Here is a 24,236-nt window from a genome sequence, read left to right on the forward strand (position 1 = left end):
GTGGAGAACTAGGCGAGGAGGAAGGACTCGGGGAGAGGCGCTGCCTGGCGCGTCCGCCCGCACCCTCACGCCGGGTCCGCGGAGAGCAGACGCCGCTGTCCCCGCGCCGGGGCGCCGGAACAATTGCAGCCGTAACTGGACGCAGCAACAGGAACGTTAACGCACGGGCCAATGCAGTCGTCGGGAGATCCAGAAAGTGACACGCTTCCTAACCTCAGGGGGGTCGGACCGCAGAGCCCTTAGAGCGAGGCGGGGGGTGGGAGTGCGAGGAAACCAGGCCGCCCACCCGCCGCGCGCCACTACGCGCATTTCCAGCCGGCGCGGAAAGAGTCGGGCCAAGGCTCGGGCGGGGGGCGGGGCTGGAGGACTACGGCGCCTGCCGAGGGCTAAAAAAGCTCTGGGCCCGGAGGGCGGGGCCTCGCCCGGGAGTGGGCGGGGATAACTGGTTGGGATCCGAACGCCGCTGGGAGGCCGCGTGGAGGGAGGAGCGCGCCTTCTCCAGAGGTGGAACCGGCCGGCCCTGGAGCGCAGGAACCTTCGGTCTGCACCCCTTGGTTGCCGGCCGGCACTTCAGCTGCACGCTTTCCCCGAGCCTCGAGACTTAGCGAGCAGGTAACTGAGGAGGCAATCGAGGGCTTGGGAGGAGTTGGGGTTGTGTGTGGGGGTAGTTAAAGGGGCACGTGGAGAAGGTGGGAGGAAGTCAGCCGTGGAGATTAATTAAAGCGCCTCTGGGTTGAGGGGCGTTGGAAGATTAAGCTTTTGGTTCCTTCTCCTAATCCCATCACACTCTTAAAAAATCGTAGTTTCCACACTTTACCTAGTCTACACTTAGGACTGCGGTGAGTTAAAAGGGAATTGATGCTCTTACTGACGCTGTGATGGGCTCAAACGCGAGTCATTGCTGCAGACTTGCAGCTAAGGGCAGGATATTCAGTATGTTTTCTTAACTGTTAGCACTTTATCCTATATCCCATGCAGGGAGGGATGTTGTTGATAAGGTTTTTCTTCTCTTCTAAAAGAATTATATATTCGTTCCCCTGCCTTCCCTTGTTTTTGGTGAGTTTGTCCGCTCTTGGAAGAGAGCAAAAAAAGTTGGTAGAGAAAGACTAAACTAAAGAGAGGGGGAAGCAGCCGCACCTTGAGGAGACGGGAAAAGTGGATAATGACATGGGTGTGGCCCGACCAGCCGCAGAGATCACCCCCACTAATAACACCAGGTTCCTCCTGTCCCCATCCCGAATCTTCTCGCTGTTGAAACACCCAATTAGGCTTCAAAAATTCCCTTGAGAACTTGACTAACCTCCCTTCTCAGCCAGGAGAAATTATGAAGACTCATGAGACAGCATTATGAAAGATAATTATGAAAACACTTACTGTGGCCGCTACTAATAAGCCTTCATAGAGGGAGAGGTGTATTCTCCTCCCCTACAGTTAAGTCTTGGATGAGGATGTAGCCTTTCTGAATATTTGCCTAACCTGGTTAGAATTTATCCAGACATTCAGTTCTGCAAGCTAAGTGATGTGTAAAAGTACAGAATTTTTTTTTTTTTTTAAAGATCACAATCTGGGTTCTCAAGGAATTTGAAGGAAGATAATATTTGCACACAAATGTTGGCAATATAAAGCAAATGAGATATGTCCCCAGAGTAAGTAAAAACTAGGTTCAATGAGAATATGCATGGAAGGAACTTAGTAGCAATTTGAGCTGGCCTTAAAAGACCACTGTTAGCATGATCTCAGCAGGGACATACAGACCTCTCTGTCATTTTATTTTTCCTCTAGTCAAAGGGAGGTGAATTGCAGTGATATCCTTACCAGGCTATGAGCTCAGCAATAATTCTCCCAATTTTTATTGGACTTTTGCCAGGCTCTGGTTAGTAATAGGACGGGAAAAGGTCAATGAGTCTTCAAAGAGGCCTTCACACTTACGGATCCTTCTGCTTGTACACTTTCCTCTATATATCCTTTCCTAGTTCTCAGCATGACTTTTTCCTTCACTGTGTCAGGTTTGTGTTCAAATATTACAAGATACAAGAGAACTTCTTTATCTAGTCTTTTCTGTAATAGCACCCATGTTTCCTGCTTTTTTTTTTTCATAGCACTGATCACTATCTGACACTTTCTATAAAGTACATTTTTTTTTTCCATTTCCCATAATAGACTGTGAGCACTATGAAAGCAGGGATTTTGTTTGGTTCACTATTATATTCCAATTATATAGAAGATGATCTGACACAGAGGGTACTTAATAAATACTTGAAGAGTGGATAATTGAAGAAATTACTGAGGAGATAGACAAGAACTGACAATTACGATATGATTTTTTAAAGGGCAATAAAGGCAGTGTGTGTGCTATGTCCCTTCAGCCATGACAAACTCTTCGACCCTATGGACCATAGATCCTATGGACACAGGCTCCTCTGTCCATGGGATTCTCCAGGCAAGAATACTGGAGTGGGTTGCCATGCCCTCCTCTAGGGGATCTTCCCGGCCCAGGGATTGAACCCTCATCTCTTATGTCTCCCTCATTGGCAGGCAGGTTCTTGGCCACTAGCGCCACCTGGGAAGCCTCCAAAGCAGTGTAGCACTTGGGAAACAGGAAAGAGATAGGACTGCCTCCACTTAGGGTGGAAGAAATGGTAGAAGAGAAGTAGTATTTGCATAGACTTTTCAGTGATGATGGGGCTTGGGCAGGTGGACGTGGCATTCCAGGCAGAAGGAACGCAATGTGACAGCGGGAATAGCAGAGTTGGGACTGGTTAGAGTTGGGGTGAGAGGGTAGTGCAGGATGCAAGAGGCGGAAAGTTAGACCCCAAAGTTCTGTTAGTTAAGAAGAGTGATACATTAAGGTTTGTGTTCAAGAGTGATGACTGGAGAATGGATTGAAAGGATGAGTCTAGCCATTAGAGGGGCTTCCCAGGTGGATAAGTGGTAAAAAATCTGCCTGCCAATGCAGAGAGACGTGACTTCAATCCCTGGGCCAGGAATATCCCCTGGAGGAGGAAATGGTAACCCACTCCAGTATTCTTGCCTGGGAAATTCCATGGACAGAGGAGCCTGGAGGGCTACAGTCCATGAGGTTGTGAAGAGTCAGACACAACTAAGCAATTGAGCATGCACAGGCGGCCATGAGAAGTTTACTTGTTCTGTATTAGAGATCCAAGCAAGAGATGTTGAAGCCCTGAACTAAGGCAGAAGTAAAGAAAGGCAAACTTGTAAGAAGGGACACAGAGCTGATTGTCTTCTGTGGTTAGATGAGGGGATCAAGGGAGATGGAGACAAGGTCAGCATGACTATTAGTTTCTAATTAGGGCAATTGAAGTGTCATTCATCAGGAAAGACACTGACCTGGCTTTCAGTGCCTCTCCTAGCTTCCATGTCTGCTTCTATCTGTGTATTATTCACCTAGGGAATATGTGCAAGAAACTTAACTGTGTGAGACGTGGAGGACAGCACAGTTAAGCCACAATTATAACTCATAAAACATTAGAGTGAGAAGGTGTTTCTGAGATGAGCTCAATCTCTGCCTCAGGGTTGTTTGTTATTAATTAGAATAGGCTTTCGCAGGTCAGCTCCTGGGTGCTTGAACTGCACCCATGAAACTCTCTCAGAACAATGTTGAATACGAATTTTCAGGAGGCATCCCAAAAAGGAAGGGTAGTACATCAGATTTTACATCTTTCAATCCAGTTTATTTTGCCATTACTATTTCAGTTCATTGTAAAGATTAAAGATTTTGCCGGGATTGAAAGGTCTTCAGCTAATCTCAAAGTGTGCTACAGGCAGCATGATATAAATATAAGGACAATGGAAAGGTAACCTGAACATTTAACTCAGTCCTGACTTTGTTAGGAATTCGCTCTGTCTTTAGGCGCTCCATTGATCTTTCAGTGCCTCACTTTCCTACATAATGGGAAGTTCAGTCTGGAGCCATGGTTCGTAATTTAGGTTACACACTGGAGTCTCCTGGGGTGATTTAAAAAGTCCTACTGCCTAAATCCTACCTCTGCAGATTCTGATTTCCTTGTTCTGGGGTGATGTTGGAGGGTTTCTTTATTTTTTTTCCCTTTATGCTGTTGTTTTTTTTTTTTTTAACTCTCCTGATGATTCCAGTGTACAACCAGGTCCCAAACTTAGTTCTAGAAGATAACAAACAAAAACAAAAATTCTTAATAGTTGGCTGAATAATTTGTATTTCTGTGGGTAAATTTGTTCATCAAATCACCGTGAGTTCAGATCAGTGGCTTAGTTGTGTCTGACTGACTCTTTGTAACCCCATGGACTGCAGCACACCAGGCTTCCCTGTCCTTTACCAACTCCCAGAGTTTGCTAAAACTCATGTCCATCTCATCCTCTGTCATCCCCTTCCACGCCTTCAATCTTTCCCAGCATCGAAGTCTTTTCCAATGAATCATTTCTTCGCATCAGGTGGCCAAAGTACTGGAGTTTCAGTTTCAGCATCAGTCCTTCCAATGAATATTCAGGACTGATTTCCTTTAGGATTGGCTGGTTTGATCCTTGCAATCCAAAGGACTCTCAAGAGTCTTCTTCAACACCACAGTTCAAAAGCATCAATTCTTTGGTGCTCAGCTTTCTTCATACTCCAACTCTCACATCCATACATAACTTCTGCAAACACCATAGCCTTGACTAGACGGACCTTTGTTGGCAAAGTAATGTCTCTGCTTTTTAATATGCTGTCTAGGTTTGTAATAGCTTTTCTTCCAAGGAGCAAGCATCTTTTAATTTCATGGCTGCAGTCACCACGTGCAGTGATTTTGGAGCCCCAAAAAATAAAGTCTGCCACTGTTTCCTCTGTTTCTCCATCTATTTCCCATGAAGTGATGGGACCAGATGCCATGATCTTCGTTTTCTGAATGTTGAGCTTTAAGCCAACTTTTTCACTCTCCACTTTCACTTTCATCAAGAGGCTTTTGAGTTCCTCTTCACTTTCTGCCATAAGGGTGGTGTCATCTGCATATCTGAGGTTATTGATATTTTTCCTGGCAATCTTGATTCCAGCTTGTGCTTCATCCAGCCCAGCATTTCTCATGATGTACTCTGAACATAAGTTAAATAAGCAGGGTGACAATATATAGACTTGATGTACTGCGTTTCCTATTTGGAACCAGTCTGTTGTTCCATGTCCAGTTCTAACTGTTGCTTCCTGACTTGCATAAGATTTCTCAAGAGGCAGGTCATGTGGTCTGGTATTCCCATGTCTTGAAGAATTTTCCACAGTTTGTTGTGATCCACACAGTCAAAGGCTTTGGCGTAGTCAATAAAGCAGAAATAGATGTTTTTCTGGAACTCTCTTGCTTTTTCGATGATCCAGCAGATGTTGGCAATTTGATCTCTGGTTCCTCTGGCTTTTCTAAATCCAGCTTGAACATCTGGAAGTTCTGGTTTATGTACTGTTAAAGCATAGCTTGGAGACTTTTGAGCATTACTTTACTAGCGTGTGAGATGAGTGCAATTGTGTGGTAGTTTGAGCATTCTTTGGCATTGCCTTTATTTGGGATTGGAATGAAAACTGACCTCTTCCAGTCCTGTGGCCACTGCTAGTTTTCCAAATTTGTTGCATATTGAGTGCAGCACTTTGACAGCATTATCTTTCAGGATTTGGAATAGCTCCACTGGAATTCCATCACTTCCACTAGCTTTGTTCATAGTGATACTTCCTAAGGCCCACTTGACTTCACATTCCAGGATGTCTGGCTCTAGGTGAGTGATCACACCATCATGGTAATCTGGGTCCTGAAGATTGTATAGTTCTTCTGTGTATTCTTGCCACCTTTTTTTAATCTCTTCTGCTTCTGTTGGGTCCCTACCATTTCTGTCCTTTATTGAGCCCATCTTTGCATGAAATGTTCCCTTGATATCTCTAATTTTCTTGATGAGATCTCTAGTCTTTCCCATTCTATTATTTTCCTCTGTTCTTTACATTGATCACTGAGGAAGGCTTTCTTATCTCTCCTTGCTATCCTTTGGAACTCTTCATTCAAATGTGTCTATCTTTCCTTTTCTCCTTGCCTTTGACTCCTCGTCTTTTCTCAGCTATTTGTAAGGCCTCCTCAGACAACCATTTTGCCTTTTTGCGTTTCTTTTTCTTGGGGATGGTCTTGATCACTGCTTCCTGTACATTGTCCCAAACCTTTGTCCATAGTTCTTCAAACCTCTGTCCGTAGTTCTTCAAACCTCTGCCCATAGTTCTTCAGGCACTCTAGCAGATCTATTTGAATCTATTTGTCACTTCCACTGTATAATCATAAGGGATTTGATTTAGGATTTGATTTAGGTCATACCTGAATGGTCTAGTGGTTTTCCCTACTTTCTTCAGTTGAAGGCTGAATTTTGCAATAAGGAATTCATGATATGAGCCACACTCAGTTCCTGGTCTTGTTTTTGCTGACTGTATAGAGTTTCTCCATCTTTGGCTGCAAAGAATATAATCAATCTGATTTCAGTGTTGACCATCTGGTGATGTCTATGTGTAGAGTATTCTCTTGAGTTGTTGGAAGAGGGTGTTTGCTATGACCAGTGCCTTCTCTTGAAAAAACTCTGTTAGCCTTTGCCCCATTTCATTTTGTACTCCAAGGCCAAATTTGCGTGTTACTCCAATTATCTCTTGACTTCCTACTTTTGCATCCCATTCCAAATCAACCATAAGTCAATAAATAAGGAAACAACATTGATTATGAAACTGTTGCTACATAAAGAGTATTCTGCTAAACAGTGGGGAATATAAGATTTCTAGTGTTAATACTTTTGAAGAAACAAAAAAATAGAAGTGAATCTCCTTTGGAAAAGATGCTTTTCCCAGAAGAGGCATTGTCTGTATTTCTTCCAGAATTGAAGAAAATGGCAAAATATATCACCTCAGTTTTTAAAAATCCATGTATTTTAACAGAAGAAAGTTTCCAAAAGCAAGTTGGGATGAACTGACAGTTGTGATGTTGAGCAAGTTAAACTGGATCTTAACGTGAAAGGGATGCAGCCAGACAAGGAGGAAGTGGTTTCCAGTGGAGAGAGTGCTAGTCAAGAAATGATTACAGGCCAGTGAGTTGGGAGGATCAGTGCAAGCAGCATAAAAGGGCTCTCAATACTTGGAATAGTGAGTTTGGACTTAATTATCTAGCCAAGAGGGAAGAGAAGAGAAGCGTTTAATCAGAACTCTGCTTTAGAATGAATAGTGTGAGAGAATAAAATAAACAGGAAGAACAGGGGATACTACAAAATCTGGCAGCCGTCAAAAGTGAGGTGGAAAGGAGCCGAACTGAATTATGGTAGTGAAAATGGAAAGGAAGGGACATTTTGAAAACAGTTAGATGATTGATTCTGATAGAGGGGTGAAACAGAATGATAAATCAATCCTAAGTCACTCCAAATCTTCAAATATTGGTGACTGGGGAAATAGCATACTGTGGATAGAAATAGGGACATTCTATATGAAAGTGAGCTAGTTACTATAGAGAGATGATCTCAGTATTTTAAGCAAAGATTGTTGTTGTTTAGTCTCTAAGTTGTGTCCAGTTGTTTTCCAACCCTTTGGACGATAGCCTGCCAGGCTCTTCTGTCTTTGGGATTTCCCAAGCAAGAATCCCGGAGTGGATTGCCATTTCTTTCTCTAGAGGAATCTTCCCAACCCAGAGATCAAACCCCCGTCTCCTGCATTGGCAGGTAGATTCTTTACCATTGAGCTGCCAGGGAAGCCCTGAGTTTAAGGTACGTCCAAATATTCTTTTGGTAGTAAGAAAATGGGATGAAACTCAGAACAAAGGTTAGTGGTAGAGGTAATTGGAGGACGTTATCAAACCCTGACAGGGGGTGCTTTTTCCAAAGATAAGGAGCAGAACCTATAGATTGACCCTTAAGGAAATCCATATTTAATAAGTTTTAAGAACAGAAGTAGACAAAAACTGGTCACGAGTTAGAAGAACCAGCAATCAGACTAAAGCCTGGAGAATAGACAGTTTCATCCGAGAAGGCAATGGCAACCCACTCCAGTACTCTTGCCTGGAAAATCCCATGGATGGAGGAGCCTAGTGGGCTGCCATTTATGGGGTCGCACAGAGTTGGACACGACTGAGCGACTTCACTTTCACTTTTCACTTTCATACATTGGAGAAGGAAATGGCAACCCACTCCAGTATTCTTACCTGGAGAATCCCAGGGACAGAGGAGCCTAGTGGGCTGCTGTTTATGGGGTCACACAGAGTCGGACACAACTGAAGCGACTTAGCAGTAGCAGCAGCAGCAGCAGTAAGGATGGAGGCAATAATGAGTGGTATGCCTTGGATATACCAGTCCTATCACTTCTTGGCAAACAGATGGGGAAACAATGGAAACAGTGGCAGATTTTATTTTCTTGGATTCCGAAATCACTGTGGACGGTGACTGCAGCCATGAAATTAAAAGACGCTTGCTCCTTGGAAGGAAAACTATGACAATATAGGCAGCACATTCGCATCATTTTGCCAACAAAAGTTCGTATAGTTAAAGCTATAGTTTTTCCATTAGTCATGTGCAGATGTGAGAGTAGGACCATAAAGAAGGCTGAGCACCAAAGAATTGATGCTTTCAAACTGTAGTGCTGGAGAAAAGACTCTTGAGAGTCCCTTGGATGCCAAGGAGATCAAACCAGTCAGTCCTAAAGGAAATCAACCCTGAATATTCATTGGAAGGGCTAATGCTAACAAAGCTTCAATACTTTGGCCACCTGATGTGAAGAGCTGACTCATTGGAAAAGACCCTAATGCTGGGAAAGATTGAAGGAAGAAGGAGAAGGGGATGACAGAGGATGAGATGGTTGGATGGCATCACTGACTCAATGGACATGAGTTTGAGCAAACTCCAGGAGATAGTGAAGGACAGGGAAGCCTGGCATGCTGCAGTGCATGGGGTCACACAGAGTTGGACACAATTGAACGACTGAACAACAACAGCATGCTTTTGAAGTCCAAAAGCATGAACAAGAGGAATAGTCCAGTGGATTTTGCCACTGAGGACCGTTAGGGACCTTTGCATTTCAGCATCTGCCTGAGTATCATTCACATCACAATAAGACAAAAGCCAAACCTTTTACCATAGCTCACACAGGGCTCCACAAGATCTGGTCTTAATCAGCCTCTCCTTGCTTCTCACCTGCATGAGCTTCTTGCTCCTCAGACACTGCATCTTATGGCTTCCTCTCCTGCCTTTGTTTTGCCTTCGGTGCATAGCCATCTTCTAGAGAAGGCAATGGCAGCCCACTCCTGTACTCTTGCCTGGAAAATCCCATGGACGGAGGAGCCTGGTAGGCTGCAGTCCATGGGCTCACTAAGAGTCAGACAAGACTGAGCGACTTCCCTTTCACTTTTCACTTTCATGCATTGGAGAAGGAAATGGCAACCCACTCCAGTGTTCTTTCCTGGAGAATCCCAGGGACAGGGGAGCCTGATGGGCTGCCGTCTGTGGGGTTGCACAGAGTCAGACACTGAAGCGACTTAGCAGCAGCAGCAGCAGCATAGCCATCTTCACCTCATTCCTCCATCTTAAAACTCTTAGTCCCTCTACAGCATGCCACTCTAGCTTATTGTCCACAGAAAGACTGCATTTGTGTGAAAAAGTCAGTACTACACCTCTTCATTATTCTTTACCCCCTTACCATGATTTATTTTTCTTCAGAGCTATATTAATTCCTACAGCTGCCACAAACTATGTGACTTAAAAACAACAGAAATTTATTCTCTCATTTTTAGAGCCAGAAATCTGAGATCAAGGTATTAGCGGAGTTTGTTCCCTCTGGAGGCTCTGAGGGAGAATGTTCAGCACCGCTCTTCCAGCTTCTGGTGGTTCCTGGCACTCCTCGGTATTTCTGGGTTGCTGCTATGGCACTCCAGTCTGTGCTCCCATCTTCACGTAGTGTTTCCCCTGTGTGCCTGTGTCTGCCCAAGCACCCCCGTTATAAGGACACTAGTCACTAGGAGAGGACTCACCCTTCTCTTGTATGAAAGAGAAGTGAAAGTTCCTCAGTTGTGTCCGAGGTTGTCTCTGCAACCCCATGGACTGTACAGTCCATGGAATTCTCCAGGCCAGAAAACTGGAGCGGGTAGCCTTTCCCTTCTCCAGGGGATCTTCCCAACACAGGGATCGAACTCAGATCTCCTCCGTTGCAGGTGGATTTTCTACCAGCTGAGCCACAAGGGAAGTCCAAGAATACTGGAGTGGGTAGCTCATCCCTTCTCCAGTGGATCTTCCCAACTCAGGAATCGAACCGGGGTCTCCTGCGTTGCAGGAGGATTCTTTACCAACTGAGCTATCGGGGAAGCCCAATCTCCTATGACCTCATGTTAATTTTATTACATCTCCAAAGACTTTATTTACAAACAAGGAAGGTCATATTCACAGGTAAGGGGTTTGGGGGAAGACATAATTCAACCCACTACAGGAGCACATAATATTATGTTACATACTTATGGTTGTTCATCCACCAAAATATAAGCCCTGAAGGCAGAGACTTTGTTTTGTTCAGTGCTCTCTGAATGCCTGGAATGCTCAATATTAATTGGATGAAATTGGCCCACATAAATTAGAGGATGATTTGGATAATGAGAAAATGGGGAAAGCTGGTTAAAAAAAAAACCTCTTCATTCAAGAAGCTTAGCAGGATGAAAAAGGACCACGGAAATGGCTTAATCAACTTAAAGGATTTCAAGGGATTCAAACAGTGAAGCTTAGGCCACAACTTGTGAGTCTGTTTTGCCAAGAGACTGTTACCAGAGTCCAGCCATTGCCTCCCAGTTCTGCAGGAGAAGCGAATGAATTTCCAAAATAGAAAGAAATGGATTTCTAGGCCAGAATGCCATGTAATTATTAAGGGTGTCTCAAGAGTTAGGATTGATTTTTCTGCCAAGGGCAGTGCATTCACTAATGATAATCAAGTTTATACACCCAAAGGTTTCTTAATAAATATGAAACTTTAGAGTCAGCAGAATTCAATAGTTCTCAGGAGATACTCCATCAAGTAACGACGGCTGGTATACTCTCCTTTTAAGTGGGTTTTCCTCAGTGTGAAGGTGTGAGCTCTTTTTGTTCAGTTGCTCAGTCGTGTCCAACTCTGCAGCACCATGGACTGCAGCTTGCCAGGCTTCCCTGTCCTTCACCATCTCCTGGAGTTTGCTCAAACTCTTGTCCCCTGAGTGGGTGATGCCATCCAACCATCCATCTTCTGTCTTCCCAGACAGAAGATGAGATCCCTTCTCCTCCCGCCTTCAATCTTTCCCAGCATCAGGGTCTTTTCCAACGAGTTGGCACTTTGCATCCGGTGGCCAAAGTATTGGAGCTTCAGATTCAGCATTAATCTTTCCAGTGCTCAGCAATTTTCATACTTGGGAGACCTGCTTTCTATAGGTTCAGCATATGTTTTAGGGACTCAGCAATTGAAACAAGGCCATTTGTATATTTTCACTCTCTCAGTGTGGACAACTGGCATGAGCTTGGTTATTAAAATCAATATCTTTTCTATATGAATTGTATTTCATAGTAACTAAATAGTAGATGAGGGGAATTGATAACTGGTGGGATTCAAGTTAAGAAAGAAATTATAAAATTTGTTTATCACCACATTATAATCCATAGTGAACTTGTAAATCTAGGATACGATCATCAATACCTGCAGTTTTAAAAATCATTAAGTGAAAACTGATTTCATGTTACAGTTGACTCCGAACAACACAAATTTGAATTACATGGGTCCACTTATGTTTGGACTTTTTTTTTTCAACTTTATACTGGACAAAACAGACTAACAGCACGTGACACCAATGACCAGAGAACATCACTGAAAGAGACTTCATATGCATCATGTGATCAGTAGGAAAAACAGCATCTGTTTTGAGTATTTTTGTAAAAAATCAAACCCAAATTTGAGTAAGCCTCTAGTCCATCTGTTTATAGAAAATACAGGGAGTAGAGGAATGTGTTGGAGACGGCAATGGCACCCCACTCCAGTGTTCTTGCCTGGAGAATCCCAGGGACGGGCGAGTCTGGTGGGCTGCTGTCTATGGGGTGGCACAGAGTTGGACACGACTGAAGCAACTTAGCAGCAGCAGCAGCAGCAGCAGCCACATCACTGAAATCCACAGTATGGGAAATTGTCCACCCCTCCTACTCTCAAAATGTGGTCTGCAAACCAGTAACACTGCTATCTTCAGAGAGCTTGTTAGAAATGCTGATCTTCAGGCCTCATCCTTGGCCAGCTGGTTCAGATTCTGCCTTTTTGGCAAGATTTCTGAATAATCTGCACATTCCTTAGGGTTGAAGTTGGAGAAGCATTGTAGACGATAGTGACCTGATTTCCTCAACACATAAATGGTTAGGGAGAAAAGGAAGGTAACTGTTAAAGTGGTATGGAGGACCTAGTCTTGCTTTCTTGGACTTAATGGAGTTGAATGATCCTCGGTATCACCATTGGGGGAAATATTTAAAGAATGTGCATTATGATCTTCACTACAGTCCAGTGAGTTGTAGTGAAAGGGCCCTAGTGTAGGAATCCTGTTTTCACACTACGGTTGATTGAACAACACAAACTTGAATTGAATGGATCCTCTTAATATGTGGATTTTTTTCAGTGAAAACTAACAGTACACAAACTGAGGTTGGTTGAATTTCAGAATGGAGAACCATGGATTCGGAGGGTTGACTGTAAAATTATACATGGATTTTTGACTGCGTGGGGTGGTCAGTGCCCCTAACCCCATGTTGTTCAAGCATCAACTATATAGAGTAATTATGTTTCAGAAGACTCAGAAATTAAGTATAGGACTTAAGAATGATATTGTTCTCTAACAATGATAACTTTATCCCTAAAGTTACAGAGTATACAGGTTTATCTTTAACAATTTTTTCTGCTTGGACAGACCTGTTCAAAGTCTTATGAGTCCATTCCCATTTCTAAAAGGAGGACTTTGGAATAGATCTCAAGGATTCTTTCTGACACTCAGATTTTGGGATAAATAAATCATTTAAGCGTTTAAAGTATGTATGACTGCTGATAGTCTTCAAGTTGATTTGGAAAACAAAGTGTCCCTTGTTCATCAGCACAGCCCCTACTGGGCCACATCTTTAACGCATATCTGAGATCCCGTTGCAGAACCACAGAAAGGTGGAGAGAATTGCACCAGCTGACTGCACAGTGGTTGGGGCAGCATCGCAAAGAAGCCCCGGGGTCAGCCCTCCAGCCAGTCTGTGTGAGGTCGTTGAGACCATCATCACCATACCTTCCAAGCATGACTAAGTAGGACATGTTTAGGAATCAGTTTATCCCATATTTGTTTCTTTACAAGTTTTGCTTTCCAGAAGTGTTCTAAATGAGCCATGCAACCTAAGGGGTGGAGTATATTTTGCTTTTAAATGTTGGTTTCATTTTTCTTGCAATACCATGAAACCTAAACATTAATAGTGTCTTAATTTGTCTGCTTTTTCTGATAGAACTAGTTCCAATGGCTGGGAATAAAGGAAGAGGACGTGCTGCTTATACCTTTAACATTGAAGCAGTTGGATTTAGCAGAGGTGAAAAGTTACCTGATGTCGTATTGAAACCACCCCCACTGTTTCCTGTAAGTACATTAACAGCGAAATTCTCACAGGATATTTTTCATGTTTCAGAGAGAATTTAAATACTGTATAAGACTTGAATATATATTGTTGGGCTTCCCTAGTGGCTCAGACGGTAATGCGTCTGTCTGCAATGCAGGAGACCCGGGTTCGATCTCTGGGTTGGGAAGATCCCCTGGAGAAGGAAATGGCAGCCCACTCCAATATTCTTGCCTGGAAAATCCCATGGACCACGGAGCCTGGTAGGCTACCGTCCATGGGGTCGCAAAGAGTCAGACACGACTGAGCGACTTCACATTCACATGATATCCTAAACTGTAAGAAAGTAAAAGAGATGGTCACTTACCTTTAATTTAAATATTTCCACTGTTCTTTTCTGAAACATTTCTAATTTTCAGACTGCTTTCTTAAAATGCAAAAAGCTATATATATATTTTTTCCCTGAATATAGTCAATATTTTCTGACCTATAATTTTTTTTTCAATTTTTGTGTCTTACAATGCTGTTATTGATATAGTCCAATATTAAAATAATATTTTTTAAAGTAAAGTTAGATTTTATAGTGGTCCTCACTTCCTATTTTGCCAGACCTCCACTTAATGACTTTATTCTCATCTTTCGTCTATAGAATTTAATTTTGCTCCCTAGTATACCACTGGGCCTTTTTTCCCCCACTGAGGTTTTTTTTTTTTTTGCTTAGTTCCTTATTTTATTAAAGTAAATTTTAATTTTGTCACTGTTTTTCAAAATAGAAGCATTTCGACTACGTTTAGTATTGCTTTTAAATTTAATTATGCTGCAAACTTAATTGGTGTGATTTTTAATCAAATGCTTGACTTTAGTTTAAAACTTAAGCTTACATTTCCAGATGCACATGTGCTGTGATACAAAATACGAAAATGTCATAAATAACCAGATACTCCTTCCAGGAATCTTTTCCGTCTTTCAAAAGGAAACATCCTTTGTTGAAAGATTTCTCTAAGTACAAGACCCTGAACAGATGTTCTTGGGATCTAGATGCCTCACATGGGGAGAGTCTACTTTTTACTCTTGATATTTTTCTTTTCTGATATTCAGTGCAGCCTAAAAACAAAGGTAAATATCGCAGGTATAGACAGAATGTCACTTTATATTGATTTCCTTTTAAAACAAGCTCTTCTTCATGTGTGAGATTACTTCTAAAGCTTGGGAATATTAGTACATACTATTGTTTTCTGCAGGGAATAAAATTTATTACTGGCTAAAAGGCTCTGTCTGATCTGGCTTTCTGATGTTTCTCTGATCCTTTTCCCACCACTGTCCTCATTCCTTAGCCGTGGTGGTCTCCTTTTTCCCTTAGGCATTTTCCCCTATTAGTTTCCCTGGCTGGAGCCATCGGTCTCCCCATTTCTTTGTATGGATGGCTTCATATTCTTATCCCGATCTCTGCTCAAAGGTGACTCTCCCAAGAAGTGTGTGCTTACTGGGTGGACCAGCCATTTGCAGTCTCCGTGGGCTCTGTCCGTCACTCTTTCCTCTTCTGGGCTTCAGTCCTTCTATCACTTATCACTGTCTAAAATTGTGTATTATCTCATTTGTTTACTTACTTTTCTCCCCTAGAATGTAAATTCCACACAGGCAAAAGGTTTGACTAGTTTGTCACGGTGTCTCCTGTTGTATTATAAATATATATGTGTACATAATACATATGTGTGTGTACTTGTAGTTCTTAATAATTGAAGATATAGGTTCAAATTTCTGCTTTGCCACTTTTGTGTTATATGGACTTACAGATTATTCACTTCTCAGCTTCCTCACTATAAAGGGGAATTATTGATACTTTAGATGAATTCATGGATTCTGAATATTGAGTACATCCGGGTTGTAGTAACCACTTGTTAAACAGTAGCTGCTACTACTTTTTTTTTTTTTTTTAATGCTACTCTCCTACTAATACCACCATGGCTAATAGGAAACCACCATAATAGGAGACCCAGACTGCTTTGATCTGGGTGCTTTAATTTTTAAAATACAGAATCACAGTCATCAGACTATATAGTAAATGACTGTTGGTGTGGTCAGTAGAAAAATTAGGCAGGTAGGAACATTATCTTTTCTACTTATAAAGTAAGAGAAAAATAAGAGATGGGTGAAAATGTTTAATAGATAATAAAAGCTCAAAATATTTTAAGTTGATGGTAAAACTTAATGCCTATAAAATATGGTTTTTCAATAAAACTGACATGTTTTCAGAACATAGACAAAAGGAATATTAAAATATTTTATTTATTTTTTAAAAATTGCCTCTTAATGTAAACAGGATACAGACTATAAACCAGTGCCACTAAAAACAGGAGAGAGTGAAGATTATGTGCTCGCCTTGAAACAAGAGTTGAGAGAAACTGTGAAAAGAATGCCTTATTTTGTAGAAACACCTGAAGAAAAACAAGGTGCGTACTAGACTCTGATTGTGTGGTTCACTGTCTACAGATAAAACAGTGTTTCACCATGAAGTACATGATCTTTAATGCTGATTGATTTGATTCAGTGGGAAATTATCAACCACCCTGAAAAAGCATATGTGTGTTGATTTAACAGAAAATATATTTTTAACTTTTTGATATTTTTAAGATTACCTTTCAAAATAAAAGTGTTATATGTTCAGTGAAATTTATGAAAACAGAAATATTAAGAAAGTGAAAATCACCCTGGGACTCCCATGGTGGTCCAGTGGTTAAAGCTCAGAGCTTCCAACGCAGGAGGCGTGGGTTTGACCCCTGGTCAGGGAAGTAAGATCCCACATGCTGTGCAGTATGGCAAAAAAAAAAAGAAAAAATCACCTTTATTCCTTATGTCTGGAGAACTACTGCTGCTAAGTCGCTTCAGTCGTGTCCGACTCTGTGTGACCCCATAGACGGCAGCCCACTAGGCTGCCCCGTCCCTGGGATTCTCCAGGCAAGAACACTGGAGTGGGTTGCCATTTCCTTCTCCAATGTATGCAAGTGAAAAGTCAAAGAGAAGTTGCTCAGTCCTGTCTGACTCTTAGCGACCCCATGGACTGCAGCCTACCAGGCTCCTCCATCCATGGGATTTTCCAGGCAAGAGTACTGGAGTGGGGTGCCATTGCCTTCTCCCTACTACTGATATTGTATATTCCAAATTTTTCTTCTATGTGTATATCCTTTTACAAGATTGGATTCATGTTACTTTGTATCTTCCTTTTTTACTCAATAGCATATTATTAGCATTGTCACATATTCTTTTTTTTTTAATTAATCTTTATTGGAGTATAGTTGGTGTACAGTCTTGTGTTCGGTTCTGCCGTACAGCAAAGTGAATCAGTTATACGTATATCCACTCTTTCTTAGATTATGTCCCCGTACAGGTCATTACAGAGTCCTGAGTAAAGCTCCCTATGCTATACAGTAGATTCTTACTAGTTACCTATTTTATATTCTTAGAAAATACGATTTTTGATGACTGCGTGGCATTCCATTGTGTGGCTATAACGTTATTCATTGTAACGTGTGTTTTTTTTTTCCCACTTTTGGTTTGCCACTTTTAGTTCCCTGCTGTTAGATTTAAGATTGTTTTTAGTTTTTTTGCTCATATGTATAATGCTGTGATTTTTATCCTTATGCATAAATCTTTAAGCAGGTCTCTGATTATTTAGTATTTTGGTTAAAAATTTTGAAAGCCTTGACTATATTTTGGCTCACCATTTGCATCAAATATAAAATGTAAAAGATGTATTCATTCATTATGCCAAGGACAGAGAGGAGAAATTGTAGTTGGAGAAAGCTTGGCAATCTCAGACTGAAAGTGAGAAGTGGTTTCATAGGAAGAGAATACATTCCTGAGTAGTTATTTAGCACAGTAGAACTATATTGATTTTCAGTTTCTGCCCTTGAATGTTGAAATTAGAGAGATCGATATCATCCTTGAGTTCTCAAAACAACATCATTAAAACATGAGAAATTCCTATAGTGTCATCTCATTCCATTAGTATTAAAAATGCATACCCTTTTCCTCTTTCTAAAAGACTTAGAATTGGATAAGAATCAAAAAGGAAGTCTTATATAGTAATACCACGTGTGCCTATAATTGTAAGAGGCATTTTAGACGGGTTTATTTAATTTTTCAAAAGAAAGCTGCTTGCAGTTATATAATAAATGATTTGACATTTTACCTCAGAAGTACTGAATTTTTTTTACTTTCATGATTATATCACATGCTTTTATCTGTTTGAGTTTAAAAATGAAATTAAAGCTCATTTTAAAGATTTAACTAAGTAAGATTAAGTAAACTAATAAATATCCACTTTTATTGAAAAAAATGATAGTGTAGGGTATACTTGACCCTTTTAAAAATTAGTCTCTAGACTATGGAACATACATACTTAACCAAATGTAACTGTTAGTAAAGTACATATCTAATTTAAAAGTACATCATACTGTGAAGACATTTATTTGAGTCATTTAGACCAGGAACATAATTTTGTCCCTGATTTCTGGGAGTAGCTGTCTTATACCTGGGTCAAAAGGGTCTTTACCTTTTATAACTGCTTAATGAAGTTTTAAAAGTATAAGGAATCATTTGCTACTGTTTTCAGAAGAAAACTCTTGCATAGAATTTTCCAAATTGATCCAAGTATGTTCTCTTTGAATATATACATGTTTACCTCTCTTCCCTGATGTAATGTTTTTACACAAAAAAACCACTGTGGTTGATACAGTATATACTATATGGTCTTCCCTGGTGGCTCAATGGTAAAGAATCTGCCTGCCAATGCAGAAGACCTGGGTTCCATCCCTGGCTTGGGAAGATCTCCTGGAGAAGGAAATGGCAGCCTTTCCAGTATATTTGCTTGGCAAATCTCATGGACAGAGGAGCCTGGTGGACTAGAGTCCATGGGGGTGCAAAACAGTTGGACATGACTTAGTGACTAAACAACAACATATACATATATATGTAAATACAGATTAGTATAATATATACTGTAGATACACATTATATATGTATATGTACATGCACAAATAGGGTGTATGTATACACACCATGAGTGGGAAAGAATTGACCAGACTGAATGGAAGTACACAGCTGTCACGGGAAGCCATATTCTAGGGAGTATTCCATCACCGTATCCTCACTACCCTTTCCCCAGCACTGACTGCCTATGTGCTTTAGGACAGAGAGACTTATGGACTAACAGTGTAAAAAACTAAATCTCTAGAGACTTGGACAGACAGAGCAGGAAATCTCTTGCTGATAACCTCTTGCCCTGGTGGCTCAGGGCATTGAGATTTTTCACAAAGAACCAAGGGTCCAGAATAAACATTTTTCATGTTGTTAGGTATTCCAGGTTTGTTTATAGTGTTCTGAGGTAGAATTAATAGAAGTGATTGGTATTTTCTCTACAGTGAAATGTATTATTTTTATAATAAAGAGAAAAAAATTAGTGAATATTATTATTTTGATGAGTTTTAGCTCCAGAGTTACATAGAGAACATCTGGTCCAGTGGTTCCCAGCTGAGGTTCCTGAAGCACTGGGGTCCTCTGAGCTAGAAACAGGAGTGACAGTGGTGATGGTTCTGTAAGCCATTTTCAGAACTTCAAAAACTTAATGGAAATCCTGCCTCTACCTCCATTATGACCACGAGGTCTCTTTTGAATGAATGGAGTTTGTTTGGTTTATTAACTCTCACTATATGGTCATGGTCCACGAGACCTCATTTTAATTTTTTAGTTTCGTTTTTGGAGCATTTCTTACTATATGTAATGATCGATATTCATAATTTATATTTTCATAGAGCTCTTCCAAGAAACAGAGAGAACTTGCTTTAAAAGAGAAGAAAAGTTATTTTGTCCTAGCATTACCTGTATTGGCCCATTGGACCCTTTCCTAAATCTAAAGTACATTTTAGAATTTCAGTGATCTTACTTTTCTTGCATCTTGAAACATTTTTCTGTTTCATCATGATAGACATTATTTCATCATTTTTCATCAATTAGCCTCTACTATGCTAGAAAATGGAGAAGGAAATGGCAACCCGCTCCAGTATTCTTGCCTGGAGAATTCCAGGGACAGAGGAGCCTGGTGGGCTGCCATCTATGGGGTCGCACAAGAGTTGGATACGACTGAAGTGACTTAGCAACAGCAGCATGCTAGAAAAGACTAAAATATACAAAATGGAAGAATGATGAAATTGCATAGAAGCATCATGCAATACTGAAATAAATCATCACTGTTAAATCATCCTTTAATTTTCTTATTGTGTTGGCCAAAGTATACTACTAATTTTTAAGAAGATATAGAATAATTCTGGAGATACTCCTGTCTGTATAGTTATTTTGGTTTTGTTTAGCTTTCGTAGAATACAATTTAGAATTCAGAAATTTTCATTTTCTACCTGTAACTGCAGAGAAGAAAATTGGCAGAGGAAGATGTTTCAGTTACTAGACAAATCAGAAGAGGAATGCAAAGAGATAGAAAGGAGCCCCTGATGCTAATATTGCTGGTGGAATTGATGGTATAAGCAGAGTCTCACACTGAGTCTTCAGATGACAGTATCCTAAATGAATTTTCTCAGACTTATGAATCAATAAGTAAACAGTGTCTGTCAAAGAATGAAAAGGAAAATATAGTGTTCTCATACAGTTAATCTTTGAAATGGACCTCATCACATAATATTTTGTGGTAGGAACATGAAAAATTCCATTTGCTAAAATGACATGTGACCATATTTTTTTCTTTTTTGTTGGGTTTTATGTACCAAATATTTGTAACTAGACAGCTGTTGAAAGCAAAGGCAAAGACAAAGATGACTGAAAGGAAATAGATTATGTAGAAGTGAAACAGTTTATTGGATTGATCATATTAATTGGTAATGATATATTTAATAATGAAAATGAAAATGGCTGGGCCGTCCTCTCTTCAACAGAAGTGTGAGCCATAAAAGTTTTTTAAAGCATTACTTTTTGATGGTGCAAATACAAGAATTGGACATAATGATAAGCTAGATCATGTTAATAGAAATGTACTCATAATCTAGAATCACTTGGGTGGGGCAGGTGTGAGAAAAGCCAGAAGTAATATGTTAGAATTTTTTAAAGATGTATTTGAAATCCAGAATCAGGATTATGAAATACTTGCATTTAATGTTTGCACATGACAAACTCACAATGCACAGTTGATGCACACTTAGCTGTGTTCAAAGGATGTTGCCCATTTTGGGTAAATATACCTTCAAAACCAAGAAAATGGTGGAGTATGAGTTTGAGTTTACTTAACGCTTATTAAAATTCCCAATAATTACTTTTCTTTCTTTTTAAATAACAGCTTTATTGAGATAGTGAAAATAAGTGTTAATCACTCAGTCGTGTCTGACTCTTTGTGACTCCCATGGACTGTAGCCCATAACCGCCAGGCTCCTCTGTCCATGGGATTCTCCAAGCAAGAATATCCTGGAGTGGGTTGTCATCCCCCTCTTCAGGAGATCTTCCCGACCCGGGCACTGAACCCGGGTTTCCCACATTGCAGGCAGATTCTTTACCATCTGATCCACCAGGGAAGCCTTATTGAGATAAAAATCCAGATATATAAAATTTACTTTTTACAGCATACAGTTCAGTCCCTTTGAGTGTACTCACAAAATTGTGCCGCCAACAGTATTATCTAATTTATAGAATTGGTTCGTCATCCTGAAAAGAGACTCCCATACCCTTTCGTATCAATCCCTATTGTCCCCTCCCTGCCTCAGCCCTTGGCACCCTGTAATCGGCTTTGTCTGTTTTAGGCATTTCATATAAATGGAATCTTAATGTGTATTCTTCTGTGACTGGTTTCCTTCACTTAGCATAATGGTCTCGGGGTTCATACATAGTAGAGCATGTATCAGTGTTTCATTCCTTTTTGTGGCTGAGTAATATTCCATTATATGTATATACCTCATTTTGTTCATTCCTCAGTTGAGGGACATTTGGGTCACTTCTGCAGTGGGGTTTCATGAATAATGCTGCTGTAAACATTCATGTGTGTGTTTTTGTGTACCATGTCACTTTTGTTGTATATCTAGGGTCAGATGGTAAATTTTTATTTTACATTTTGAGGAACTGCCAACTATTTTCCAAAGTGGTTGCACCATTTTATATTACCTACAATGTATAAGGGTTCCCATTTCTCCACAGCCTTGTTAACACTTATTATTGGTTCTTGCCATCTGACTGGGTATAAAGTGGTAGCTCATTGTGATGCCATCCAACCATCTCATCCTCTGTCTCCTCCTGCCCTCAATCTTTCCCAGCATCAGGGTCTTTTCCAGTGAGTTGGCTCTTTGCATCAGGTGGTCAAAGTACTGGAGCTTCAGGTTCAGCATCAGTCCTTCCAGTGAATATTCAGGGTTGATTTCCTTTAGGATGGACTGGTTTGATCTCCAACCTCGCCTCCTCCTATCCTTTTCCCCACTGTCTTTCCCAATGGGTTGTGAAAAGTGTCTCCCTGAGAAGACTGACTGAATGTGTGTATTAAGTATTTGCTTACTTTATTAGAGGTAAGCAAACAGCCCTCCATCCTCACTTAGGTACTTAATACCTCCCAGTTACACGAGATTTAAAGATTGGGAGCTAGAGGCCAGTGTCACAAGAAGAAAAGAGAAGATACACAGACCTCCCCACCTGTACCCTCCCCCCCGACTTTTTGTGTAAGTGGCTTCCTGACTTGCCTTTGGGCTTTTGTGAAAATTCTCAGAGATGAATCAGATTATCTGCTACTGAGAACTTTAATTAGGGTTTCGGTCTCTGCTCACCCCCAGCCATTTATTCTCAGGTGCTTCTTGCCACTTCCCTAGATGTGTATTACTCTGTTCAGTATATGTCTAGGAACACATTAAACTCCCTGTACTGGAAATAAAAGATGTTACCTGGTGTTTTCAATTATTTTGAAATTCTTTTTTTTCTATCTTTTTTTTCTAGATATTGAAAGATATAGTAAAAGATATATGAAGGTGTACAAAGAAGAGTGGATACCAGGTAACCATAAAACTGACAATGTTAAAATTAATCTTCAAAGGCTATCTCTCTACCATGTCTTTTTAGGACTAATTTTCTATTTTCACTATAGGAAAATAGAGCCTGGCTCTCTTCCTGTAATTAATTAGCAACATATATCTTTTGAAAACTAAGATGAAAAGATTTTTATATTGTAACAAGGAATATTTGAAGTGATATTGTAGAAGTTCTTAGGATACTTTTTTTTTCTTTTAATAAAATAGGGCTGGCCAAACTCATTGGATTTTCCATTTTCATTTGATACAATCAAAGTTTTCATCTTTAATACTAATAGTAACTCACTTCTGTGTTCCTGAGTGATTTTGTAGCTTTTGAGGAGGAAACAAGCCTAGTTTTAAGAATATTTTCAGCCGAGCTTGTGTATCTTCCTTTCTTTCCAGCAGGCATAGACTCTTTTTGGCTGTTAATGTGCCTTTTCAACAGAACCATACCTAAGAGAGTTTTTTTTTTTTTTCAACATTCACAAAATTGCCTTGGTAGAGGCAAGGTGTAAGGGGTTGCAGAGATCTCATCTACTTCATTTTGTAGAAAATTAACAGTTGCTATAGAAACGCAGTGACCTGTCAAGGCAACTTGGAATATTGTAGTAAAACCCAGGTTTCCTCACTTCAGCACACTTCCCTTTGACATCTCTGTCCTTGGTGTGTTACAGAAACTGCCTGTATGCAGAAGCCTAAGTCACATTTACAGCATTGGTTGCATTCCTGAGTTGCAGCGTCTCTTTTCAATGCTAATTGTTGATAATGTTGTGTCCCTCTGGAAACACTCCTCTTAGGTCTCTCATTTCTTCTACTACATAAATATTTGTCTCTAAATTATTCTCTTTAAGTACTTTGTCGTGATCACCTATGGATCATTTATGAAAACAAACATATTAGGTTGGTGTAAAAGTAATTGTGGTTTTTGTATTGTTGAACTTTGTTGTTTGATACTGGAATACATTCTTAAATAAATGTGGTTATATTATACTTCATTTTAATGCTCATTTCTTGCTTTATGTGTCTTTTTTTGGCTAAAGACAAATTACTTGCTGTTTAGATTAGGGAAATGATGTTAGACAAAAAGCAAATTCAAGTGATTTTTAAAAATTTTTATTATTATTTTTTAATTTTATTTTAACTTTACAATATTGTATTGGTGATTTTTTTATTTGAGTTCAAAAGGAGTCATAAAGCAATGGAGACAACTCTCAACATCAACAACACCTTTGGCCCAGGAACTGCTAATGAACATACAGGGCAGTGATGGTTCAAAAAATTTTGCAAAGGAGACGAGAGCCTTGAGGATGAGGAGTGTAGTGACCAGCTGAGAGCCATCATCGAAAGTGATCCTCTTACACCTACACAAGAAGTTGCCAAAGAACTCGACATCAACCTTTCTATGGTCGTTCAGCATTTGAAGCAAATTGGAAAGGTGAAAGGCTTGATAAGCGGGTGCCTCATGAGCTGACCGAAAATCAAAAAAACTGTCATTTTGATGTGTCTTCTTACTCTGTACAACAGTGAACCATTTCTCGATTGGATAATGACGTGCAATGAAGTGTGGATTTAAATGTCAACTAGCAATGACCAGTGCAGTGGGTAGACCGAGAAGAA

General features: G+C 40.3%; 1 protein-coding gene across 6 annotated transcripts in view; it reads left to right on the forward strand.

The window, feature by feature from the left end:
• POLR3G (RNA polymerase III subunit G) overlaps nt 1-24,236 on the forward strand; it is a 46,590-nt gene that overhangs the window by 479 nt on the left and 21,875 nt on the right. For 2 of the 6 annotated variants that reach the window (XM_070373122.1, XM_070373123.1), the window contains exons 1-5: nt 450-612; nt 10,158-10,389; nt 13,477-13,598; nt 15,896-16,025; nt 22,546-22,602. In XM_070373122.1, the coding sequence (XP_070229223.1) occupies nt 10,329-10,389; nt 13,477-13,598; nt 15,896-16,025; nt 22,546-22,602 (370 nt within the window). In that variant the 5' untranslated portion in view covers nt 450-612; nt 10,158-10,328. Of the gene's footprint in view, nt 1-449; nt 613-10,157; nt 10,390-13,470; nt 13,599-15,895; nt 16,026-22,545; nt 22,603-24,236 lie in introns of those variants that run through there. The other 4 variants (XM_070373124.1, XM_005907534.2, XM_070373126.1 and 1 more) reach the window with 4 other exon arrangements.

Source organism: Bos mutus, chromosome 7 (genome assembly GCF_027580195.1).
Source record: "Bos mutus isolate GX-2022 chromosome 7, NWIPB_WYAK_1.1, whole genome shotgun sequence".
NCBI lineage: Eukaryota > Metazoa > Chordata > Mammalia > Artiodactyla > Bovidae > Bos > Bos mutus.